This window comes from Rousettus aegyptiacus, unplaced genomic scaffold (assembly GCF_014176215.1).
Source record: "Rousettus aegyptiacus isolate mRouAeg1 unplaced genomic scaffold, mRouAeg1.p scaffold_m13_p_6, whole genome shotgun sequence".
Taxonomy (NCBI): domain Eukaryota; kingdom Metazoa; phylum Chordata; class Mammalia; order Chiroptera; family Pteropodidae; genus Rousettus; species Rousettus aegyptiacus.
In genome coordinates, this window is record NW_023416309.1 from 87,695,521 (window position 1) to 87,720,486 (window position 24,966).

The 24,966-nt window shown below is 34.4% G+C and overlaps 1 protein-coding gene and 2 pseudogenes across 1 annotated transcript in view; 1 reads left to right on the top strand and 2 right to left on the bottom strand.

The window, feature by feature from the left end:
• The window catches only part of MED13 (mediator complex subunit 13), a 94,474-nt gene that overhangs the window by 5,252 nt on the left and 64,256 nt on the right, over nucleotides 1–24,966 (bottom strand). The window contains exons 17-28 of the mRNA XM_016143388.2: nucleotides 23,161–23,322; nucleotides 21,022–21,245; nucleotides 17,235–17,424; nucleotides 15,884–16,346; nucleotides 14,460–14,679; nucleotides 13,629–13,820; nucleotides 13,195–13,418; nucleotides 7,056–7,198; nucleotides 6,391–6,549; nucleotides 6,088–6,273; nucleotides 4,162–4,310; nucleotides 2,458–2,631 (exon numbers count right to left, since the gene is read on the bottom strand). Coding sequence (XP_015998874.1) covers nucleotides 2,458–2,631; nucleotides 4,162–4,310; nucleotides 6,088–6,273; nucleotides 6,391–6,549; nucleotides 7,056–7,198; nucleotides 13,195–13,418; nucleotides 13,629–13,820; nucleotides 14,460–14,679; nucleotides 15,884–16,346; nucleotides 17,235–17,424; nucleotides 21,022–21,245; nucleotides 23,161–23,322 — 2,486 coding nt within the window. The remainder of the gene's footprint in view (nucleotides 1–2,457; nucleotides 2,632–4,161; nucleotides 4,311–6,087; nucleotides 6,274–6,390; nucleotides 6,550–7,055; nucleotides 7,199–13,194; nucleotides 13,419–13,628; nucleotides 13,821–14,459; nucleotides 14,680–15,883; nucleotides 16,347–17,234; nucleotides 17,425–21,021; nucleotides 21,246–23,160; nucleotides 23,323–24,966) is intronic.
• On the top strand, nucleotides 3,296–3,411 carry LOC118604815 (annotated as a pseudogene).
• LOC118604308 lies at nucleotides 5,930–6,048 on the bottom strand (annotated as a pseudogene).

Consider the following 24,966-nt stretch of genomic DNA (forward strand, 5'->3'; position numbering starts at 1 on the left):
AAACAAATCTACCTTTGGTGGAATTATGAGCACTCTCAGAAATACAGTACATAAATACCTTCCTCTGCCCGCTCAATTTCATGTAGCCTAGTAGCAACTGGCACATCCATTTAGTTATGGCAATGAAGAGTGAAAGAAATGAAAGTGGTACTCTTTTTAATTTTAATAAGTGAATCGTTTTGTCAATATGTATCAGTTAAAAAGCTATGACAAGATGGTAGTACCAACTATGGAACTCATTCTATATACTGTAAAGTCTCCTCTACAACTGTAATATATGTATAAACTCATCAGTCATATATTCAGGAATATATATATGTATATGTTTCAATTGCACATAATCTCGATTTATGAGTTAAAAACAAGTGTCATATGGCAGATCACTACAAATTAAATGAACGTAATTAGTACTAGTGTTCTAATTGCAGTGTTTAATCATCTAGTTAACTTATTATTTTTCGAAGCAAAAAGCAACAAGCGAGGTTGTTTTACTGCCTATGGTATAGAAATAAAATGGGATATATAAAAACAAAAGGTGAAAAACTGTGGTTAAGCTATGCCTTACCTGGTAATTCACGCTAAAAGTCCTAATATTGTATCTAAGGGTGAATGCCCACTTTACACTATCCTCTCTGCAAATACCGAGTAGGAAAGAATCTGGACAGACAGTCCTCTGACTTTTCGTAAAGTAGTGTTTCCTTAAAAACTGTTCCATGAAACACTAAGGTCATGAACCCACTAATAGGTTTTACACAATCCTTTTCTTGTGTATTAATTTAGAAAATGGTAAACAATGCTATTTGCTGTTTTTAAGAGCATTTAACGTGCATACTTGTATTATAATAACAAAAGGGGGCAGAAAGCATGTGTAGCACTTCCCAAAGGACCAAAGAACCCTTTGTTTTATAGAAACTAAAAGGACTGCTATTTTGCATAAACCCCCTTGGGAATATGTTCTTGTAAAGAGATCTGTACAGACCACTGCACGTATATTAGAATGGGAAGAAAAGTCATATGTTAAAATTAATTATTAACCTTGGCTAACACTTTAAATATATTATCTCATTAATAGTCAATTCAGATCAACAGCTGTTGTATTCTTCATGAATATGCTACAGAAGTTGACTATTTAATCTCAAATGTTACTGACTTATTAATAGTAAGTGTGCCAAGAGCATCAAGATTTAATACTAACAGCCTTAGAAGATAAAAACAAGCCTATTAGTTCATGTACCCATTAATCCTTTACCCATTTTTTTAAAAAAATGTGCAGCTCAATACCAGCATTCATTTAACATCACGCAGAGAAATGAATGCTACGTTTCATAGGATTTGTCATTTTCAGCAACTGAACTACTAAAAACAGAATGCTATAAATAGAATAATTTCATGTGTTTCAAAGACTATCAATATACTAGAGCGATGTGAAAATAATAATACAAGCGAGATAGTTCATGGCAAACTTTGGAGGTAAGGTTAGGACCGTAATCTGAACATTATCTTAGGGTAAATGTTAAAAACGCTGCAGCTGCAAGCACCGTGGGCAAATATTCTTGGGGCAAATGAGCAATGGATTAAAATGTAACCACCAGAAACTGAAGTGCACTATCCAACTTTTACCCTACAAATAAAAACTAGTTAAGTAGTTAAGTTAGCATGACCTATGGAATAAAACAGTCCAACTTCTGGGGGTTTATCCGAGAATATGGGACTCAAATCTGAATTGTTATTTTGAAATAGTAGTAATAATAGCAACCAGCAGTGACGAACTCTGAATAAGGCCTCATTTTCACATCTCATTTTACCATTTTATGGTTTATCTTAATCTCATTATATCACTTGCTAATGAATTTGTTCTAAGTCACTATAGGGAACCTCATTACTTGAAAACCACTCAATAGTTTTAATATAGCAATTTATACAAAGCTAGAAAGTTTTTGTGGAAAGCAATAAAAGGATCTAAATATCAAGTACTCTTACAGAAATACTTTAATCCCCAAAATAATGCAAACTAACAGAAGTGTGGTATGATATAATTCAAAAAATAACATTATAACCACTAAAAGATCCAGTTTTTAATCTTGAGTCTACTATCAATGTATGACTTTGGACAAGTAAGTTTTTCTGAACTTTACATATACTCAATTAGAAAGTGAAATTGTTAAAGATATATAAAGTTTATCCAGTTGTAAACTTCCATATGTGTAGTTGAAAATAATGTAATCAAGGGTCCTAGAAGTCTCACTTAAGATTAAAAAGCTCAAACTTAATATGAATTTAAAAATTAGAGTTGTTTCATAGTTAGACAACTCTCTGTGATCTTCTGTAGAAAGTTATATGTGGCAAGCATTTAAGAACTTAGGCAAAAGCTACAAAGTTTCAAAAAGCCACATCTACATGTTAGGATATAAGCCATTAATTATAATTACTTTGGAACTGAAATTGAAATGGCAGTACCTTAAGAAAAAGAGGACACTGATATTGTGCTTGAGGACATGCTGACCAGAACCAGTCAGGTAATGGACCCGCTTTGGCAGTTGATACAAAGTAACCAAGGGCCAATGGTTGCTGAAGAATATTAGTTACTTCATCATGAGATTCTGTTGAAAGTAGCCGATCAGTACCTTGACCCTTAAAAAAAGATAAAATTAAAAGTGTGTTAGTTCATTTGATATACCTAGACACTAGATAAAAATACATAATGGTTTATGGCAATCAGTCACATAATCTTATCACTTCAATTTTTTAAAATACTGAAAGATACTGAAAAAATTGCTATGTACTTAGAGTATCATAAATAGGTAACAGCATTTAAAAATAAGTTTTAACAGTTGCATAAGGAAACTAATATGCCAACTCTTTAATAAGTTTTTATTATTTCGCCAAGACCATGTTCAGAGCATGTATGTACGTGTGTAAACCTTTGTAGCTGAATGAATACAAAATATTCAATGAAATTTCTACCTTATTTCCTAAAACTCCCTAATTCCTGATCACCACACCCCCATCCAAAAGGTGCATTAAAATTTAGCTTTGTTCATCTAGCACAATCTATAAAATGTAATTAATAATGTTTGGGAAGGCATTACGGCAACAATAAGGGACAATTAAGTGATGCTCACATCCTTTCAATTAATCAACATATTTCTTGGTATTTAAGGAAATAGATAAGAAAAATGATATACATGTTCATTGCCAACATTACCTATAACAGAAAAAAAAAATGTCTAACATTTTGGGAATGATATAACAAAATACGGTAAACCAACAATGCAATGTTAAAAAGCTGATTATAGTCTACAGACATGCCACCCTGAACATGCCCAATCTCATCTGATCTCGGAAGCTAAGCAGGGTTGGGTCCGGTTAGTATTTGGATGGGAGACCACCTAGGAATACCTGGTGTAGGCGGTTAAAAAAAAAAAAAAAGCTGATTATATTTACTGAAAGCTACAATATAAACACAAGTGGAAGGAAGGTACATTGCCAAAGTGAAAATGGTTTAATAAAAGGGATAGGATTATTGGTGCTTTTCCTTAATTTTTTTCAATCTCATTTCTTTTTCAGTTAAAAAAGGAAAAGATACAACGTAAGATTGGAAAAAGATCCTTCCTTATTTACAAAGGCAGATTCTAAACATATACCTACTATAATAATGAAATAATCATTATATAAAATTTCACTCAAAGATGCTATTCAAGGCCAACTAGTTTTGAGTTCAAACGGGAGAAAACAGCCTGCTTCCATATCTGCTAAAAATAAATGGGGAATGGGGGAAAGGTGGTCAGTGTTTTTTCTGTTCTGTCCTTGTCACAGCCCTGATATGAATGGCAGCTCTCAGAGCAATATTGTGATTCTCAGATAATCTGATCCTACACGTGAATAGAAGTTACAGTGAAATGGTAGGAAAAACACTAAAAATGGATTAATGCAAAAGAGTCTAGAAAAGAGGAAGTCAGGGAAAGCAGAGCCACCGTGACCCTCTTAATAATGTACAATTCAAAATACTTATGTCTCTAAGGCTAAAGTGCATGGATATACTAATACTCTCACTATTAGCTAATTTCCAACAAAAAAATGGTGCTCTATGTCATGTATCCATTCATTACTAAGTTAATGAATGACATTTTGATAAACAACTTTTAAAACAGACTTGGTTACCTTGCCAGCATCACCTCCATGGGGGTAATGAGATCCTGGAGAATGTACAGGAGACCCCGTTGGAGATGCAGGGAGAATATTAATGATATCAGGGTCAAGATCATCTGCTGTATCTAACAAATCAAAGATACCCATTCCATCTGCTCCATCTATAAAGGAGAAAGAAAAAAATTAAATATTCCATTTTTCATACCTCATGGTTATTTATAGGCAAGAGTTAAAATTAATTTAACCAATATCTACTGAATGTTTACCATGTGCCAAGTATTGTGTTAGGAGCCATTTAACAATTATGCATAAACAGCATGTGGTAGTCTGAATAATGTCCCCTAAAGATGCCCACGACCTAATATGTTTCATAAGATATGAAATGTGATCAAGCTATAGATCTTGAATGGAGATTACGCTGGATCTGGGGGTCCAATGTAATCACAGGGATCCTATTAACAGTAAGGTTAGGCAGTAAGGTTAGAATTGGTGTTGAAGATGGAAGAAGTGGCCATGAGGGATGCAAGTGGTCTCTAAAGCTGGCAAAGACAAGGACACAGATTGTCTCTTACAGCCTCTAGAAAGAATCAACCCTGCAGACACACTTTATACCAATAAGACTGATTTTGGACTTAGGACCTCCAGGACTGTAAGACAGTAAGTGTGTGTTGTTTAAAGACACAGAGCGTGTGGGAAATTTGTTACAGCAGCAACAGGAAATTTATACAAAGCAAACACAGTATGCTGAAAATGAAAATGTATTTAAAATGAAACTATTCACAATTAATACACTTATTCTTTATTATTAAGTAAAACATTCAAGTTATTGTATAACACACTAAAAAAGAATAATTAACACACATAACAGGCGACTTTAGAGATGTGCCATTTTATAAGACAACTCAAAGCAACAATAGAATTTTCTATTTTACTAAATTGCAATCTATAAATTCAATGAGAAAAGTTACATCCCCACTCTGACAGTTTGTATAAATTACTGTATTATTTTGGTAAATCAAGATAGAAAGGAATATAAAATGAGCTGCAAAATTTATGTACAGGTAACTCGATAGTATATGCAAAAACCTTTATAAATATTTTATGATCAATGTTTTTTAAAATAAGTAAATATTTATGAAATATTGAATAGCACCAGTTTTGGTTTCAATAAGGTAGGAGAATGACTATTAGTTTCCTGTTGTTGTGTTAACAAATTATCACAAACTTGTTGACTTAAAATAACACACGTTTGTTCTTTTACAGTTCTGGGGTCCAGAAGCCCAAAATTTTACTGGGCTTAAATCAAACTGCTGGTCATTAGGCCAAAATCAAGGTACCAAGCTTCCTCTGGAGGCTCCAGGGGATCTCTTTCCTTGTCTTTCCCAGCATCTAGAACTATATTCCTTGCATTCCTTGGCTAATGGCCCCTTCCTCCATCTTCAAAATCAGCAAGCATAGCATTGCTTCTTTCTGACTTTGCCAACCTCTGTTTCTATCGCATGGCCTTCTTCTCTTTTGGTATAGCCAAACTTCCCTCTTATAAGGATACATATACATATGATTGCATTTAGGGCTCACCGGCATAACACAGAATAATCTCTCCATTCTCAAGATCCTTAATCACACCTGCAGTCTTTTTTTTTTTCCCCCATATAAGATAACATTCACCGGTTTCAGGGACACTCATAAGACATGGATATGTTTTGGGAAGCATTCATCAGCCTACAGTCAGCCATAATCATCAAGACTTATTATTTTTTTATTTATATTTTATTTTTTACACGTACAGCACCTGGTCTTCCTAGGTGGTCTCCCATCCAAGTACTAACCAGGCCCGCCCCTGCTTAGCTTCCAAGATCAGACGGGATTGGGCTTCTTCAGGGTGGTATGGCAGTAGACTTCATATCAAGATTTATTTGAAAGAATAAATTCACCTACCATTGTTGGGATTAAAAGCTAAGTCCAAATTTTCAGTGGTATAAGTAGCTGAAGCTACTTGCACAGAAGCAGAAGTAGGGAACACAAGTATATGAGTACATGATGTGTCCTGTGGGGTATTTAACTGAGAAGTCTGCATGTTTAGAGTGGTGCTTCTTCCAAATACAGAACCAGTTGATACAGAATCTGTAAAGAAAATAATAGGTATTTTTTCTTTTAATAATTGAAGAAACAATTTTACATGATATGGAGAAACTTAAGAACAAGAAGAATTAAATCTGATATAAACTAAAGATAGCTAACCTGGCATAATAACAAAAGAGCCTTGGGGTTCCATTGCTACCAAGCAAGCACTGAGAATGCTGGGAGAGTCTGCAGCAGATATTCCACACATTCTACACATGTCTTTGAGCCTTTTACTTAGAGACTGCAAGTTTCGACGACTCAGCAAACAGCTCCAATCTGTGGGTATCAATAGTAAAACAAATGATATCCAAAGTAATAGTACTGTTAACACCCTACAAAACCAAAGTTAAAACATAATGGTTTTAAAATAAGTGTATTTCTCAAATAGGAGCCATCATAAAGCCAAAAACTTATTGGTGATGTTACTCAACATTCTTTATCCACTTCCAAACTGTAATGTATGTCAATATCAATTAGTATGCGCTGAATAGAGGATGAGCTGAATAATAAGAGGAAGGAAAAAATGAAAGATGACAAATAAGAACATTAGTAATGATACTGATATTAAAGTTGTAATCTGTAAAATAAACTTTCAAAACATGAAATGTGCCTGTAGCCTAAACATCTGTGGTTCCTCTTTAAAAAGAGAAAACAACAACAAAAAAACAATTTTTATAACCTTTGTATTGTACTCAATACGTATATATACCTAGATGGTCTGAACACTGTATGAATTAACATAAAACAAATTTAACTAATTAATAATAAATGTACAATTTTACCTTTCAATTCTCCATGACCAATCCTTCCTAGACGGCCAATTACAACTCTCCAAGGTAATGAACTCATTTGTACAAGTCCTAAGCACCACTCCCAAAGTTTCTGTAGACCAAATCTTCTAGCAGATCCTTTTTTCCGACGAGCCCTGTTGTATGGAATAAAAAGACAGTCACAAATATTTCTAAAATTTATGACATTTCAAATTTATTAAAACCTGGTCCCTTAAATATTCAATAAATTTTACATAAGTCCTACTCAAGAATATATGTAAAATCATATGACAGTTTGTGTTTTCTTTAACATTAAAATATATACTTAACTTAGAATGAAAAATTATCCGTGAACCACCAAAACTCACCAGAAACCCTGCTCTACACCAGAGATTGGCAAACTTTTTCTTTAAAGGGACAATATTTTAAACTTTGCAGGCCATCAAGAGTCTGTTGCAAGAATCCGACTCTGTTGCTGCAGCATGAAAGCAATACATACAATGCTTAAACAAATGAGTGTGGCCATAGGTTACATATAATTTGCCAACCCTTGCTCTATATGCTAAATTGAAGAATAGCAAACAAAACATCACACTTCCCAAACCAAACAGCATTGTTGTGTTTTCTACATGCATGGCCTTTATTAGGCGAGTATGTAAAATAAGCACTCTATGGCTGAACAACAGTAGCTACAATTTATTGAGTACTTATTATGTATCAAACATTATGTTTAATTTACATATAATACCTCATTTCATCCTAACAAAACTCTGAGACAGATAAAACTGTCCTTCTAATTCTACAGAGAAGATATAGTTCAGCTGGCTCAAAATCACATAGCCAGTAAGTGGCAGAATTGGTGTTTGAACCCACACTCTATGACTCTAGAGTTGGACATCTTAACCATTCTCTCACATCTACTTTCAGTAAAATGGCGATACTATCTCTGTATCAGAAAGGTAGTCGTATTCTTTCTCTACTCTCTTATCCAGAGAAGCATACTCATTTCAAAGATCACTTAAAATTATTCCGCTTAGAAAAATCAAAATATGTCAAGAAAATGTGTAAAGTACTGCTTTAAGTTTGTAAAATAGCCAATAAATCTTCATAACCAACATAAAATTAATGTTTCTGCTTTTTCAGCACTACTGTAACCTAATAATCATTAAATATTTCTGCATGTATCCAATTTCTGAATGTAAAAGAATGAACCTTAATATAATAAAGAAAATAAAGGATAGAACCAAATCTTAAAAATTACTGAATGGGCTTTTTGGGATCTTGTAGGCAGTGTTCACTAGCTTTGAAGCGTATTACTAAAAATGTCCATTAAGTGATAACTCAATATGAGGCTAACCTCCTGTGACCTATTAGTTACAGCCTTCATAAATAAACAGTCATGATATCTAATTACTACCAAGAAGTCTAAAAAAGTGGCGATGATCTTCAGAAGACATATTAACATTTAAATGGTAATAGATTTAATCAACAATTTTAGTAAAGGAAGTTAACTCAATCTTGGGTCCATATCTTAGATGGTACACAAGAAAAGTAAATGTTCTAGGATGCTTTATTAGATTTTTTTTTTTTTGAATTGCAGAGGACTTTCTAGTTCCATGTTTCAAATATTTTCAGGCTAAAATCATTGCCTCGAAAAACATGGTAGAGTGAGAGATGTCCCCAGATTTCTCCCCCAAACAATAAGCTGAACATCTAAAACTCAACAAAAAATACCCAAACTGCACACCAGCATGCCTGAGCATGGGTTCTGCATGTAAAAACTACCAAAGGTCAGAACTCTGGGTGCTGGGTGGTGGACAGGGAGAAACGGAGAGGGCTTCTCGCAGCTGGAGCTCCCTGTAGGAGGAGGTGGAAGGAGAGAAGGTGCAGCAAGTTCCCTAACAGCCCTGCCTGGGAGAGCTGGGAGCTCCATGCAGCCAGCGGTAGTGTCTAGTCATCAGGGCAGAAAGCAGAGAAATGGGGACAGCAGAGAGACGGGACTGTTGATTTCACTGGCCACAGTTGCAAAGCCGAGGCCAAGCTGCAGCTGCCATCCCTCAAACCAGAGGGCCCCTCCCCCCATATCCTCCAAGACCAAACACCATGGAGGCCCAGGGGAATCTGAGCAAATGCTACCGAAACTGTCACTAACACTGACAGGGACTGAGACTGAGGGTAGAGGCCATGATTAAACATCTATAATGAAAAAAAAAAAAAAAAGACATTATTAAAGCTTTATATAAAGCAGGGATCTGAGAGGCTTAGATTCCATCTGCTGAAGACCAAAAGAAAAATGCCTTCTTTGCAACAGATGAAGAGCAACCTTTATATAATAAATCTTTCTGGAAAAACAGGAGAATACATATCCATTAAAATCCAGGCAAAGAAATAGTCTGCTAAACACCATGAACAACAAAGGTGACGAGGCATCTCAGAAAGAAAGAAAAATCTCCAGAAAGTAAGCTCATAGACATAGAAATGTACAACTTAAATGACAGAATTCAGGATAGTACTTCTGAAAAAAATAATATCCAAAATGATTCATTTCAACAATTTCAGGAACTGAAAAAACAACTGGATGAGCAGAATGAGTTCTTTAGCAAGGAGACTGAAACCCTCAATAAGAACCAAATAAAACTTCTGGAGATAAAGAACACACTACAAGAGATGAAAAATGAAAAACCAAGCTTGGGAGATGGAAGAAATGAAAGGTGATATTGAAGATAGAAATCTAGAAATAAATCAGAAGGAAGAAGAGAGACACCAAAGAATGAAAAACAATGAAAGAGAAATACAAGAACTAGCTGATACTGTCAGGAGACAAAACATAAGAATAATGAGCATTATTGAAGGGGAGGAAAGGAGCAAGGATTATAAAGCATTTTCAGATAAATAGTTGAAGAAAACTTCCCAAATTTAAGGAATGAAAACACAGAACACCCAATTATCTCAACCCAAAAAGGCCTTCTCCAAGACACACTGTATTAAAATTACCAAAAATCAACGAAAAAGACAATTCTCAGGACAGCCAGGGAAAAGAAGATGGTAACCTATAAAGGAAAACCCTTTAGATTATCGTAGCCTTTTCCGCATAAAACTTACAAGCTAGAAAAGAGTAGAATCAAATATTCAAACTATTAAATGAAAGGTACTACCAGCCTAGAATAACGTATCCAGCTAAGCTCTCCTTCGGATATGAAGGAGAAATAAAGACCTTTCCAGACATACAAAAATTGAGGGAATTCTCCACTACGAGGCCTGCACTACAGGAAATACTCAAGAGTCAGCTCGCCTAAAACAAAATGAGAAAAAAAAAATGCATAATTAGGAATAAGGTGAATTGCAGGCAGGTAGAATCAGAGGAGTGCAACTTACTAAGAACAGGGCATTATAAGCTTAAAATAAGAAGAGATTTGCTATAGCAAGATAGTAAAGAACATTTGGCATATATAGAGACAAACTGAGACAACAATGACTGAAAAAGGAAGGACTCAAAGATCCAAATTCGCAAAGGGGAATGGAGATAAGACACGCGAATAAGAAAATAGATGACTGTATATATGTAACTCTCCTTTACGTATTCGTAATGGTACCACACGCCAAAAATTGAGAACTGAAGTATATAACATAAAACAAGAAAGACCAGAGGGAAAACCCACAAAACCCAACCAGAATAAAAAAAATACAAAGACAAACATGGAAACACCAAGCTAACAGAAAGGATAACATAAAATGGCTATAAGAAGACCTCATATTTCAATAATCACTCTAAATGTAAATGGACTAAACTCACCAACAAAAAGGCACAGAGTTGCAGATTGGATCAAAAAACAAAACCCAACCATATGCTGCCTCCAGGAGACACAGCTTAGTTCCAAAGACAAATATATAGACTCAAAGTGGTGGAAAGGGTGGAAACTGATATTTCAAGCAAATCTCATTCAGAGAAAAGCGGCAGTACTGGTACTAATATCAAACAAAACAGACTTCAAAATCAAAAAGGTAAAGAAAGATGCTGAGGGATATTTCATAATGATAAAGGGAATCATGCGCCAAGAAGACATAATACTTACTAATATCTATTTTCTCCCAATCAGGGAACCCCAAAATATATAAAGCAATTACTAACAGAATTAAAGGGAGAAACAGACCAAAACACTATTGTAATAGAGGACCTAAATATTCCACTGTCCGATATGGACAGATCATCCAAACAGAAAACCAGTAACGAAATAACATCCTTAAATGACACATTAGACCAACTGGATGTAAGTGACGTTTACAGAGCCTTTCATCCCAAAACAGCTGTTTATATATGTTTCTCTAGATTTGTATGGAAGCACAAAAGACCCCGAATTGCTAAAGCTATCCTGAGAAAAAAGAATGAGGCTGGAGGCATCCCTCTGCCTGCCTTTAAATTATACTAAAAAGCGACAATAATCAAAACGGCATGGAATTGGCAGCAAAACAGACACACAGACCAGTGAAACAGAATCAAGAGTCCAGAAGTAAACCCATATTTATATGGGCAAATAATTTTCAACAAAAAAGCCAAAACATACAGTGCTGAGAAAGGAACGCCTCTTCAACAAGTGGTGCCGGGAAAACTGGAAAGCCACCTGCAAAAGATTTAAACTACACTGTTGTCTACCACCACACACCAAAATTAACTCAAAATGAATTAAGGACCTGGGTATAAGACCTGAAACAAAATGCATAGAAGAAATCATAGGAACTAAACTCAAGGACCTTGGACTTAAAGAGGATTTTATGAATTTGACCTCAAAGGAGGAAAGCAAAAGCTAAAATAAATGAATGGGACTACATCAAACTAAAAAGCTTCTGCTCAACAAAAGAAACCGTCAACAAGGTAAAGAGACAACCATCTGAATGCGAAAATATATTTGCAAGCAATGCCTCCGATAAGGGCCTAATATCCAAAATATACAAAGAACTCATACGACTCAATAACAACAAAAACGATCCAATCAAAAAATAGGTAGAGGGACCTGAACAGACACTTCTTCCTAGAGGACATACAAATGGCCAACAAATATATGAAAACATGCTTGACATCACTGGCTATTAGGGAAATGCAAATCAAAACCACAATGAGATACCATCTCACACCTGTTACAATAACTATAATCAACAGGACAAGTAATAACAAATATTGGGGAGAATGCAGAGAAAAAGGAACCCTCATACACTGCTGGTGGGACTGGAAATTGGTACAGCCACTATGGAAAATAGCATGGAGTTTCGTCAAAAAACTAAGAATTGATCTAACATATGATTCGGCAATCCCTCTACTGGGTATTTACCCCAAAGACTTGAAAACCCATGTCCGAAAAGATTTATATTTTCACACTGACATTCAAAGCAGCATTATTCACGGTGGCCAGGACATGGAAGCAACCAAAGTGTCCCATGGTACATGACTAGATAAAGAAGCTATGGTACATATATACAATGGAATATTACTCAGCCATAAGAAGAGATGAAATACTGCCACTTGCAACCACATGGATGGACCTCAAGATAATCATGCTAAGCAAAATAAGCCAGACCAAAAAAAGTGAATACCACTTATCACTTATATGTGGGATATAAACCTAAAAGCAACAAATGACCAAGACAAACACAGACTCATGGACATGGAAAATAGACTAGTGGTTAACAGAAGGGAGGGGGGAGGAGGGAGGTAGACATGGTAAATGGGGTCAAATATGTGGTGACAGAAAGAAATCTAACTATGGGAGGTGAACACGCAGTGTAGATATATATATATGCCTTACTGTTAAAATGTAAAGTTTTTGGATTTTGTTAACCAATGTTACCATAAATAAAAATAAATAAATAAAAATTAAAATTAAAAATCAAAATAAAATCATTGCCTCAAGCTTTATTACATAAAATTTAGGGACCTTAAATCTTATTTGTCTGTAACAGAGATTAATCAAAAGTATTTTTAATTCTCTTAATTATACAATATATTTACTACAAAGGGTGAAAGCACCCACAATCCCAAAACTTAATATATTAATATACACAAGCTTCAAAAGTTTTCTATTTATTAAAAATAAAAGTATTTGTATGTATAAATTTTTTTAAAGAGGATATAATGATACATTTAAGGAAATATAAGTACCTATTTGGAACATCGATGTTAATGATACAAGGTTCTAAAAGTTCTCCATATAAATCTGTGCAAGAAGCAAGAATCCATCTTTGATCATGTGATAAACAGTAGCCCACGAAAAGAACATTATATTTCTGTCCGGCTTCTCCAAATGTTTCTCCTAGCTCTGTCTGTTTATCCTTCACTGGAGCCAGAATAAAAGGAGGTGTATAAAGTCGAATACACTCTGCTCTCTGTAAAATAAAAATCAAGGTACTATGGCACTACATAATCACAGATAAATCTTTTACTGTAAGACTTTCGTTGAAAATGTAACACATTATCTCTACCCAATTATAAGATAATTAGAAAACAAGAGCTAAACACAGAACTGCACTTAGTTTTACATAAACGTATAAAATGTATAGTTTTTCAATAACTCTGGTCATGGAAAACATACTTACATCAGGACTTTTAAGAGCAGTTTCCATAGCTAAACCTGGACCAAAGCCGGTCAACGTTTTCACATTGGTTGATGTTGGAAGGGGTCTCCGACACTGGGTAAAGGCCGAAAAAGCCAGGGATTTTAAATGCTGGGTATAGATTTGTCTATCTTCATGCTTCACAGGTTGCAGCAGGTACTGACAAGGAACAATCTAAGAATTATAGGCAAATATAAAAATGTTAAACTTCTAACAAGAGAATAAAAAGTACTATGGGTCTAAAATTCTAAAAACTTCTACTAGAAAATTTAAACACCAAATTAAAATGATGTTAAAAAATCTTATTTTCTTACCTATTACATAGGTTTTTAATAGTCAATTGTATCAATGGGCTATGCAAAACTCTTTAAAATTTTCTACGAAGCACTTATATTAATACTGTCATTGATTAGACCTTTTGTAGTCTATAATTTAAAACCTCTGCAAATACCTTAATAAATTTCTTTTTACTTTTACTTGCAACCTGCCTTATTTAGAACTCTAGCTTACTAAGGTCCATACTCAATTTCTGTATTTAAGCTTATGAATTTAAAAATTGGCTTATAAAATAAACACAGAAGAAACATTTAATGTACTTAATGCAATCTTTTTATTCTCTGTTATTACTGTGCTATGATTGTAAAGTCTATCTTTTATAAACTCTGAGATTTCTAGCATAATATCATTTAAGGTAAAACCATATAGCAGAAAATCAGTTTGGAAAATCAGTTTGGATATAGAATAGTATTTTTGAAACTTCTGTCAATATCTAACTGTTACATAAATTTTATTTGCAACATTTATCATTCTTACCTGTACGGAAACAGTACTCTTAATATGAGGAGGAAGAGTCTGGACCATTTCCAGAAAGCATCGAAGTAGCCCCAAAGTCCATACATTAGACGAATTAGTGCTCTCATCTTTATTTTCATATGTAAAAGGATCAATTATATAAACGACAATTGCAGGTGGGTAAGTGACTGCATGTGAATCACCATCTGTGGGGATGCCCACTTTATCTCTATCCATCGTGCTAAAATTTGAGGTAGAACAAGAAAGTTAGGAAAAAAGTTGTTATGTACCTTTCTTGGGGTAACATCAAAGCAGATTCTTAATGCCCGCTCCCCTTTTTTTGGTGGTGGGGAGTGTTGGAGAGTCTATAAAAATGTAGGACATCTCTTTCTCTTCCAAGAGAACTATAAATACTGTAGATAAAATTTTATGGTGTACAAAGATGCCTGTGTTGAGGTCTTGCATTAAAAAATAAAAAAATTCTTAAAACCATAGAATATCAGAATCACTAGAGAGCGTAGTGCTTAAGTTACAGAATTGAGACTTTAAGTTAAATGAGCTGCCCAAGATCACAAAGCTGGCTAGAAGCAGAACTTGACTAGAAAAAATATCAGGTTTCCAAATTTAATCAATGTTTTTCTTCATTTTTAGCTATACACATTCACATTTTATACTTCATAACTTCAATGGTGAATAAGATTCATTCTTTGATGGTAATATGATTTTTTAAAAGCTCAAATATACTGAAGATGTTCAAGATGGATGGACCAATCCGGGTAATTAATGGTTTGTAACTTTGGGCAAACCTGTACCCAGGTAGCTGAACGATATAACCATGCTCAGGCGAACCTAATTTATAAGTCCAAAAGGAAGCTCACTCAATACCTTTTTCATAAAAGGAATAAAGAGAGCTGTCATCATCATCATTATAAATAACTCAACCATTTTGAAGCAGTGTGTAAAGTACTTAATGTACATTATATCCTATTGCTCCCATTTTATAGATAAGAAAACGATTAGAAAGGTTAGATTAACTTTTTCAAAATCACATTAACAGTAAATGGCACAACTGCTATCCAAATCTTGGTATGACTCTTAAGTCTACGAACAGGCTGGTACAATAATGACTTTTAAATCACTGAAATGATTTGCACAGGCAAATCTACTTGACAGTTATGTCACAGAACAGATTCAAACATCATAGGGTCGGTGAACTAAATGGCTTTCAAGGTCTTAATTCCCAGCCTGATAATCTAGGATTTGATAATAAAGACTTTCATGAAGAGTCTACATTATAATTTTATAAGTAAAATAGTCAACATTACAAAACAGTAAAATTTCAAAAATAAGATAAAAAATCTCTATGTTCATTAACAACTGTCTTATTAGACAAAAAGAAGCATCATATATTTACATTTCTGCAAAATTAGTATATTTAAAGGTACCTTTCAGATACATCAGGATGTAGCTGAGGGGGGAGTGAAGAGGACTCTCCAGAAATCCCAGCTGTTTGTAGAGCTGATGACTGTTGCCCTCCTACCTGGCCATTCTGAACTGTACTCGCTTGTGTAGACACGGATCCCACAGCACTACTGTTCATACTGCCAAAGGGTGGAAATGAAGGTAGTTTATTTGATGACACTCCACTATTCAAGTTGGAGGATGACGAAGATGAAGTTGAAGCTGTGGTCAAAGTTGAATTAGCTGTGGCAACTGAAGAGGGCATGGTAACACCAGAAGTCATTGTCATAGTGCTGCTTGCTGCAGATGCTAGGGTAGCAGATGGAGTATTAGCATTTCCAGTATTTGTCATCTGAGGTGGAGTAATCAAAGATTGACTTGTAGGGGCAACTAAATTTGGCTGGGAAAGTAGAGAGCTGTCCAATGGCTGGGAAGCAAGATAAGGACCTAAAGATAATAGAAACAGGTAGGATATTTAATTCTTTATTTCACTGACTGGTTCTTTATTCTACTATGTGAATATCTACTTGATGCTTTTTTTCGTAATTACCCTCCCTAAGTTGCTTGCTAACAAGTGTACTGCACACTAGCTTTCCATTTCCCTTAGACACTGAAGAAACAAATTTTAAATGGAAATGTAAACCAGCATTTTCATGCAAAATAAAGAAATGGCTTCCATGAAAGTATAATAAAATTCTGTTTCCTAGACATATTTAATTAAATGCAAATAACAGAATCTAGCAAATTTTTAACAAACATTAAAAGGGTTCATAAATCAAAAGTTGAATAAATTTGACTACACTGGAAGCTAATTAAATATAAAATGGAAAAATGTTATCATGAGGTTCAAATTATAGGAATGTCTACTAAGGTTCAATATTTTGGTTCTGTGTCTCTTTGGATTCAGTGTAAAGTAGGTCCATTGATATATAATTCAAGAGTATTAAAAACAAGTCTTAAATAGCTGTCATTTTCTTAGTTCCAACAAAGAACTGTTTCCTGGTGTCATAAAGTTAACTACAAGTTATCTTACCTTTAAACCTATGAACAGAAAATTGTTTATAACCCCCAATTTCCTCCTACTTGATGGGATCTCTTTTGGAGGGATAAGCAAAATTTTATGTAAAGAGTCAGACAGTAATATCTTAGGCTTTGCAGGTCATAGTTTCTGTCACAATTACTCAGGTCTGATCTTATAGCACAAAAACAGCCGTAGACAATATGTAAATAAACGAGCATGGCTATGTTCCAACAAAATTTTATTTACAAAAACGGCTGGCAGGCAGGGCCATAATTGCTAACACTGATCTTATACAATAAATGCAAATTTAATACCTAGGTCATATCTGCAGACTTGTGCATAAAGCTTGAGTTTAGAAAATGCTTCATTGTTACCATCAGCTGCCTGAGAAAACCACTCTGCTACCAACTTTTCTGACAGTTTCTTTGATGCAGTAGATCCAACTCTCATGATTCCATCTGTCAACAGTCGAGAAATAGGTCTATGTTGACCTAATCGACAGGACTACAAATACATATATAGAAAGCAAAATTAGTGAAATTATTATAACATTTGAGTACATATAATGAAATAAAGCATTTAAGTTATTTAAAATAAGCTTATCACGTATAATTAACATTTGGAATAAAAATATCAAGGGTAAAGTGGTACCATAGGTCTTTTTCCTTTTTACATTAGAAATTCATTAAAGTTATTTTAAAATTAAAATATCTCCAATGAAATAAAATACATAGATAATAATGGCACTAGAACCATTTAACTTAAATGAAAACATACAAAATACAAAAATAAGTGAACATAAAAATGCAGTCATATTAAGTTGTATGTCTACCCAATTCACGTATATAAATACATATATCCTCAAATCAAATCAAAATAAAAATTGGGGGGTAGAAAATAATTGGCATCGATGGTAGCAGCTCTGTTCATCCCTCTGGTGACCAAATCAAAGTTTGACAGTAACAAGGAGCAGCAGCAAGGAAATATCGCCTGGGATCTAGATGAACAAGCCATATAACTAGGCAGAGGTACAAGAAATTGCCCTGCAACAGCAGAAGGTAGGATGGGGCCAGGACATAGGGCTGCCTGGTCTCGAGTGGCCAAGTGAAACAGAGGCTGCAGCAGTGGCAGAAGCCTCTTAAAGGGGCCAAGTCCTCGAGCGGATTTTCGCCGTGATGGACCTACTCACTCCGAGCACCAGTGCCGATGCACCTGGACTTACGAGAAGACACTTTTGGAGTGAAGGCTCACGTGAGACACACTAGGTACAGAAGTGCCAACAGTATCCACCACGGTTCCCTGTTGAGCACTCACCCCTCCCAATGCACAGACACAGTGCCACCATAGCCAGGATGTCATCAAACTGGATAAGAGAGGTTGCTCCGCACAGAGGAGTCCTTGAAACTCCACTTCCCCCACCTCCCGGCCACACACAAGCCCCATCCAGGTATATATCCTCAGCAAGTCAGCCGAGCAGCACCTAGACTCACCATGGAGGCAGCTGGCCTCGGTTCCTAGTGTGGCCTTTTGAGGCAACTATAAGCACAGCATCTGTGGATTGCTTACTGAATCTTAACAGGTGGCCCCGGAGGGGTAGAGGCTTGGGCTAAATTTGGCCTGCAGCTGAACCCCTCTCAGGACTGTGCCACTGGACACCTACTTCACAAATCCACACTAGTAAGACCAGGAGACTTAAGAGCTTTGCTTAGTACATAGAAATAGACACGGAAAGGCAGCCAAAATGGGAAGACAAAGAAGCAGAAACCATATGAGAGAACAGAACAGAGATCCAGATATAATGGAGTCAAGTAATCTAACAGATGCAGAGTTCAAAACACTGGTTATAAAGATGCTCAATAAACTTTTGGGAAGTGTAGATAAACTCAGTGAGAACTTCAACAAAGAGATAAAAATACAAGAATGGAAATGGAAATTATAAAAGAGAACCAGTATGAAATGAAGAACACATTATCTGAGATAAGTATATTAAAAGGAATAAACAAAGGAATAAAGTGAATAAAGAAAAAGATCAAATGCCCCATCTACAGGACAGGAAAGCCAAGGACACGCAATTAGGATGGCAAGGAAAAAGATTCCAAGACTATAAAAATAATTTAAGGAAGATATGGGACACTATTAAGGCTCCAAATATCCATCTGATCAGCGTAACGGAGGAAAATCAAGATGTTGAACAGTTGTTTGAAAAAATGATAGAAAACCTGGTGAAGGAAATGGACATAAAACTCCAGGAAGCTCAGAGCATTCCAAAAATCAGAGATCCAAAGAGGCCCACATCAAGACATGTCATAATTAAAATGCCAAAGGTTAAATGCAAAGAAAGAATATTAAAAGCAGCTAGAGAAAAAACAGATAATTACTTATAAGGGAATGCCCATAAGACTGGCAGCTGATTTCTCAAAAGAAACTATGCAGGACAGAAGGCTTTGACAAAAAATATTTGATGAAGACCCAGGATCTACAACCAAGAATAATTTATCCAGTAAAGCTATCACTTAGAGTTGAAGGACAGATAAAGAGCTTCCCAGATAAAAATTGGCTAAGGAATTTATCAACACCAAGCCAGTATTACAGGAAATGTTGGAGGGACTTCTTTAAGAAGAAAAAAACGTGTCAAAAACAGAAATAAAGAATAGTAACAACTACATTCCTATTAATAAGTACCTTAAATGAAAAAGAATTAAGTGCTTCAACCAAAAGACAGAATGGCTGAATGGATAAGAAAACAAGACCCCTACATATGAAAAGGAAAGGGATGGAAAAAGATATTGCTTTGACGGACCCAGAAAATATTTGTCAGAGAAAGATAAACACTGTATGATTTCACATATATGTGGAATCTAAAAAATAAAAACAAATCAAAAACAGACTCACGTATATAGTGGACAATTTGGTAATAGAGGGGAGGGGAGTTGGGGGACTAGGAGAATGGGGTGAAGGGTTAAAGAAACACAAATCAGTAGCTGATGGATGGTCACGGGGATGGAGAGCACAGCATAGAGAATGCAGTTAGCATTAATATGGTGGCTAGGTGGAGGGTCAGGGGAAGGAGGGAGCAATTAGGGGGTTCGTTTTATGAACTATACAGGTATCTAATATATGCACTGTATATTTGAAACTAATTAAAATAAATTTAAAAAATAATTTTAAATAATTGGTAAAATACACAATGTATTTGCCAGCTCTCCCTTCAATTTTGTGGGCCACTGATGTAACGAGAAGCCTACTATCAAATAAATTTGCCATACCGGATTAAGAAAATTTAGATGGAATTTCTTTACTGTTAAGACTTCCAAAGGCTTTAATTTAATAATCTAATATAAATAGTAAATCTCTAAAAGGTAATATAATACACAGTGTTTCCCCAAACCAAGTTAACTATGGAACATTTTTCTGAGAAAATTTTGCGGGACTAATGTTCCAAAGAACTCTTTGGGAAACATTTATTTTTACAAAACGCACTACGAATACCTTGTAATTAAGTGGAATATCTATAAGGAGTTAAACCAGAACAAACTAACGATTCAGATTATAAAAGAAATTAAATTTTAAAGACTGAATTTCTTTTTATGGGAAAAAAGGTATAATGAATTAAGACTTTATGTCCCACAGCACTTTAAATTTGTAATCATTGTGCTCAGTGATAGATATAACCTGAGAATTATAACTTAAAAGATTAGTCAAGAATTTCAGAAATGAAATGATCTTACAGATATGAGGAAAGTAAGGCCTAGAGTCAGTACGTGAGATCCTAGAGAATCAGGACTACAATTTTTATAAATATAATTTTTCCCTGGCTATTTCACAATGCTATCCCTTGTTTTAGAAAAAGATTATCTCAAATGGGACAGATATGCTCTCAATGTTTATGATGGCAATGTCCACCATGACCTATTACATCTGGGTCAAACACTATAAAGAATGTAATTGGCTAGTGGCTAGTATGAGAGCTAAACATTTGATATCAAAGAACTAACATTATTACTATTCTGTCCCAATCAACTGAATTACCCGGTATAATTTATATATAAGCATACAAATCATAAAGTACTTTAAAAATGCCACCTCTTTTTAAACACATACCTCATATATTGCAGTAAGATCTCTAAAAAAGCTTTTGGCTCCATTTAACAAGGCTTCATTTTCTGGACACAGTACAACATAAGCTATATCTCTTTGAGATCCATAGGGTTCCAGCATAAGTCTCTCCCAATAAGGGAGAGCAAATGGAGAAAGCACCAGAAAATCATAATCATAACTCAACAAAAACGTGGGGATTGGCAGTGGTTCCGGGGATTCATCAGTTCCTAATTAAAAAAGATATATTTTAAGAAAATATTTAAAAGCAGTGCATTTTTTTTATTTAAATGTCAAATGTTACTAAAGTCATTATTAGTAGTAAAAATATTTTAATTTAAAACGAAAATATCTAAAACTAGTGACTGAGACTTTTCCATAGTTCGGAATTTGTTAAATAATCTTTAAAAAACATATGAATTATATACCTTCATTTAAGTGCAAACAAAATCAATGTGAATGAAAACTTAGTACAAAAGAAAACATGGGAAGGTAGTTTTATTTTTAATAAATTTGGACAGGGGAAAGCCTTTCTAAGCATAACATAAAACCTATCCATTTTAAAACTGATTAATCTGACTATAAAATAAATTTTAAATTTTGGTATAAAAAACAATAAACAAAGCCAAGTGATTAAAACAAATTGGAAAAATGATTTGCAATGCATATATCAAAAAGTTAATATCCTTACCATTTAAAGGAGACCTATAAACCCTTAAGAAAATGACAAAAACGTAACAGAAAATGGGTAAAGGATATGAACAAAGTTCACAGAAACAGAAATAACTTACACTTAAAAAGATGCTCAATCTCATAAAGAAAAAAAGCGATTTAAAATAATTAATAGCAAGCAATTATAACATTTTCTATCTGCTGGTTATTTTTCCAAGAACTTTATATACATTAACTCATTTAATCCTCACGAAAACCATGTACTAATATTAATCTCATTTTAGAAATAAAAAAGCAGGAATGGAGAAGTTAAGCAACTTGTCCAGTATGATACAAAGAGTAGCAGAGCTGCACAGTCTGTACTACTCTACCTCTCAAACTATAATGAAACAACCATTTTCACCCTTCTACTCAGCACCCTACTGGCAAGGGTTTGGGGAAAGAGGCATTTTACTGATGAGAATTTAAATTTATACTGCGGAGAGTAATTTGGTAATATTAAAAAAATACACACATGCTTTAGGTCAGGGATGTGTGCAGTATAAAAAAATTGTTGTAATGACAATGATGGAAACAATCTATGTGTCCATAAACAGTAGACTGGTAAATAATGTCATATGTAAAGAACAACGGAACACACACAGCCACTAAAAAAAAAATCTCGATACATGTACTGATCAGTAAAAACTTTGTGTATGTCTACTATTTTGTTTTAAAAAGAATGCAAAAAAATTATAATTAATCAGCGTTTTCCGCTCAATGTCACATTTTTTATGATTATAAAATTATTTAGCCATTAAAAAAGGGAGGAAAAGGTAAATACAGCAAATCTACTAAAACCATGCACAAAAGTCAAAGATTTCAATGTTAGGGACTATTTATTATTCCAAGCATATTTTAAAAACTCCAATTACATCCCACCTTTCAGAACCAATCTTCAACAGATAATTCAAACATTTTGAATGTTTTCTATCACAGTTGACCATAAATCTACTGTGTATATACCATGTTGAGAGTTTTCATTTGCTACTCTTGTCACAAACAGCAAATTTCTGTCTTTGTGTGTGTCTGTTTTTTTAATTTTCTTTAAAAAAGACCGTGGGGCCTTTTACCACTAGTGTTACCCTTTCCTTTTCACCCCATTTTTCATTCAATTTTGTAGAATTATGACTTAACAAAAAAAGTGGTGTTCGTCTTTTAAAGTTTTTGGCAGTATGATTCTTTCTTCACATAAAATCTTACTGGTCAGTCTAACATTTAAAAACAGATCTAAGTGAAGCTGTTCTTTCTGAAGTGGGGTAGAGAACCTAGTAAATTGAATGCTGGAAATGCTTAAAATAAAAAATAAATAAAATTTGTGTGCCTTAAGCCACAAAAGTATTTAAAGAAAACAAATATGCTTAGTCAAGTTGGGGAATAGAAACTGAGGGCGGATACAAAATCAGTCACTATACATTACTATAAATTACTTACCATAAGAGCCTCGGCCAGCCATTTTATGAAATTGTTGCCAAGTGAGAGGACCTTGAACTCCCCAAGGCCTTACTGTTCTTTTTTTCTGAATAGCATCCTGAAGAACTGGCTGAAGAGATAGGAGCATTTGAAGTATATCCTGTGAGCACTGCATACTCACATCTACAACCAATAAAAAAAAGTAAATAAGAATTGCTATTGCCAATATAAAAAAATTGGGGGATAACAAGAAATGCATCTAGGGAAGATTAAATACCTGCTTGACATGATTTTATATATAGAAAACCCTAGACTCCACCAAAAAACTATTAGAAATAATAAATACAGTAAAGTTGCAAGGTACAAAAACGTATGCAAAAATCTGTTGTGCGTCTACGCACTAACAACAAAAAATCAGGAAAAGAGATTAAGAAAACAGTCCCACTTACAATCACAGCAAAAAAAAAAAAAAAAAAAAACAATACCTAGGAATAAATTTAACCAAGAAGGTACTTAAAATTGTAAGACATTATTGCAAGAAATTGAAATGGAAAGATATTCTATGCTCATGGGTTATAAGAATTAACATTATTAAAAAGTCCATACTACCTAAAGTAATCTATAGATTCAAAGCAATCCTTATCAAAATCCCCAAAGCATTTTTCACAGAAAAAGAACAAAAACACTTTAAAATTCATATGGCATTATAAAAGACCCTAAATAGTCAAAGTAATCCTTAGATAAAAGAAAGCCAAGTGTATCACACTCTCTGATTTCAAATTATACTACAAAACTGTGGTAGCCAGAACAATATGGTAGTGACAGGAAGACAAATACACACATCAATGAAAGAGTTTAGAGCCCAGAAATAAACTAATACACATATGGACAACTAATTTATGACAAAGGTGCCAAGAACACATAATAAGAGTAAGGAAAGTCTCCTCAAAAAATGATGCTGGGTAAACTGGACAGCCACGTACCAAAAAATGAAACTATACCAGTATTTTACACTATACACAGAAATCAACTTGAAATGCATTAAAGACTGGAACGTAAGACCTGAAACAATTAAAATACGTAGAAGAAAATATAAGCGGTAAGCTCCTTTGACATTCATCTTAGCAATGTTTTGTGAATCTGACTCCAATGGCAATGGAAACAATAGCAAAAATAAACAAATGGGGCTGCATCAAATGAAAAATTTTCTGCGCAGCAAAAAAAAAAAAAAAAATCATCAAAAAAAAAAAGCAATGTATCGAATGGGAAAAAATATTTGCAAATCATACATTTGATACGAGGTTAACATCTAAGATACATAAAGAACTTATATATCTCAACAACAAAAAAATAAGCAACCTGTTAAAAAATGGACAGAGGATCTGAATAGACATTTTTGTAAAGAAGACGTACAGATGAACAACAAGCACATGAAAGATATTCAATATCACTAATCATTAAGAAATAGCAAATCAAAGCCACGACATCACCTCACACCTGTAAGAATGGCTACCATCAAAAAGATAAGCAACAAGTGTAGGGGAGGTTGTGGAGAAAAGGGAACCTTCATGCACTGTTGGTGGGAATGTAAATTAGTACAGCCGCTATGGAAAACAGTATGGAGACTCCTCAAAAGATTAAGAACAGAACTACTATATAACCTAGCTATTCTATTTTTTGGGTACTTATCTGAAAAAATATGAAAACACTAATTTGAAAAGATATATTCACTGCAACATTATTTAAAATAGCCAAGATATGGAAACAAACTAAGTGTCCACCAACAGATGAATGGGTAGTGTATTCTCTCTCATTCTCTCTCTCTTT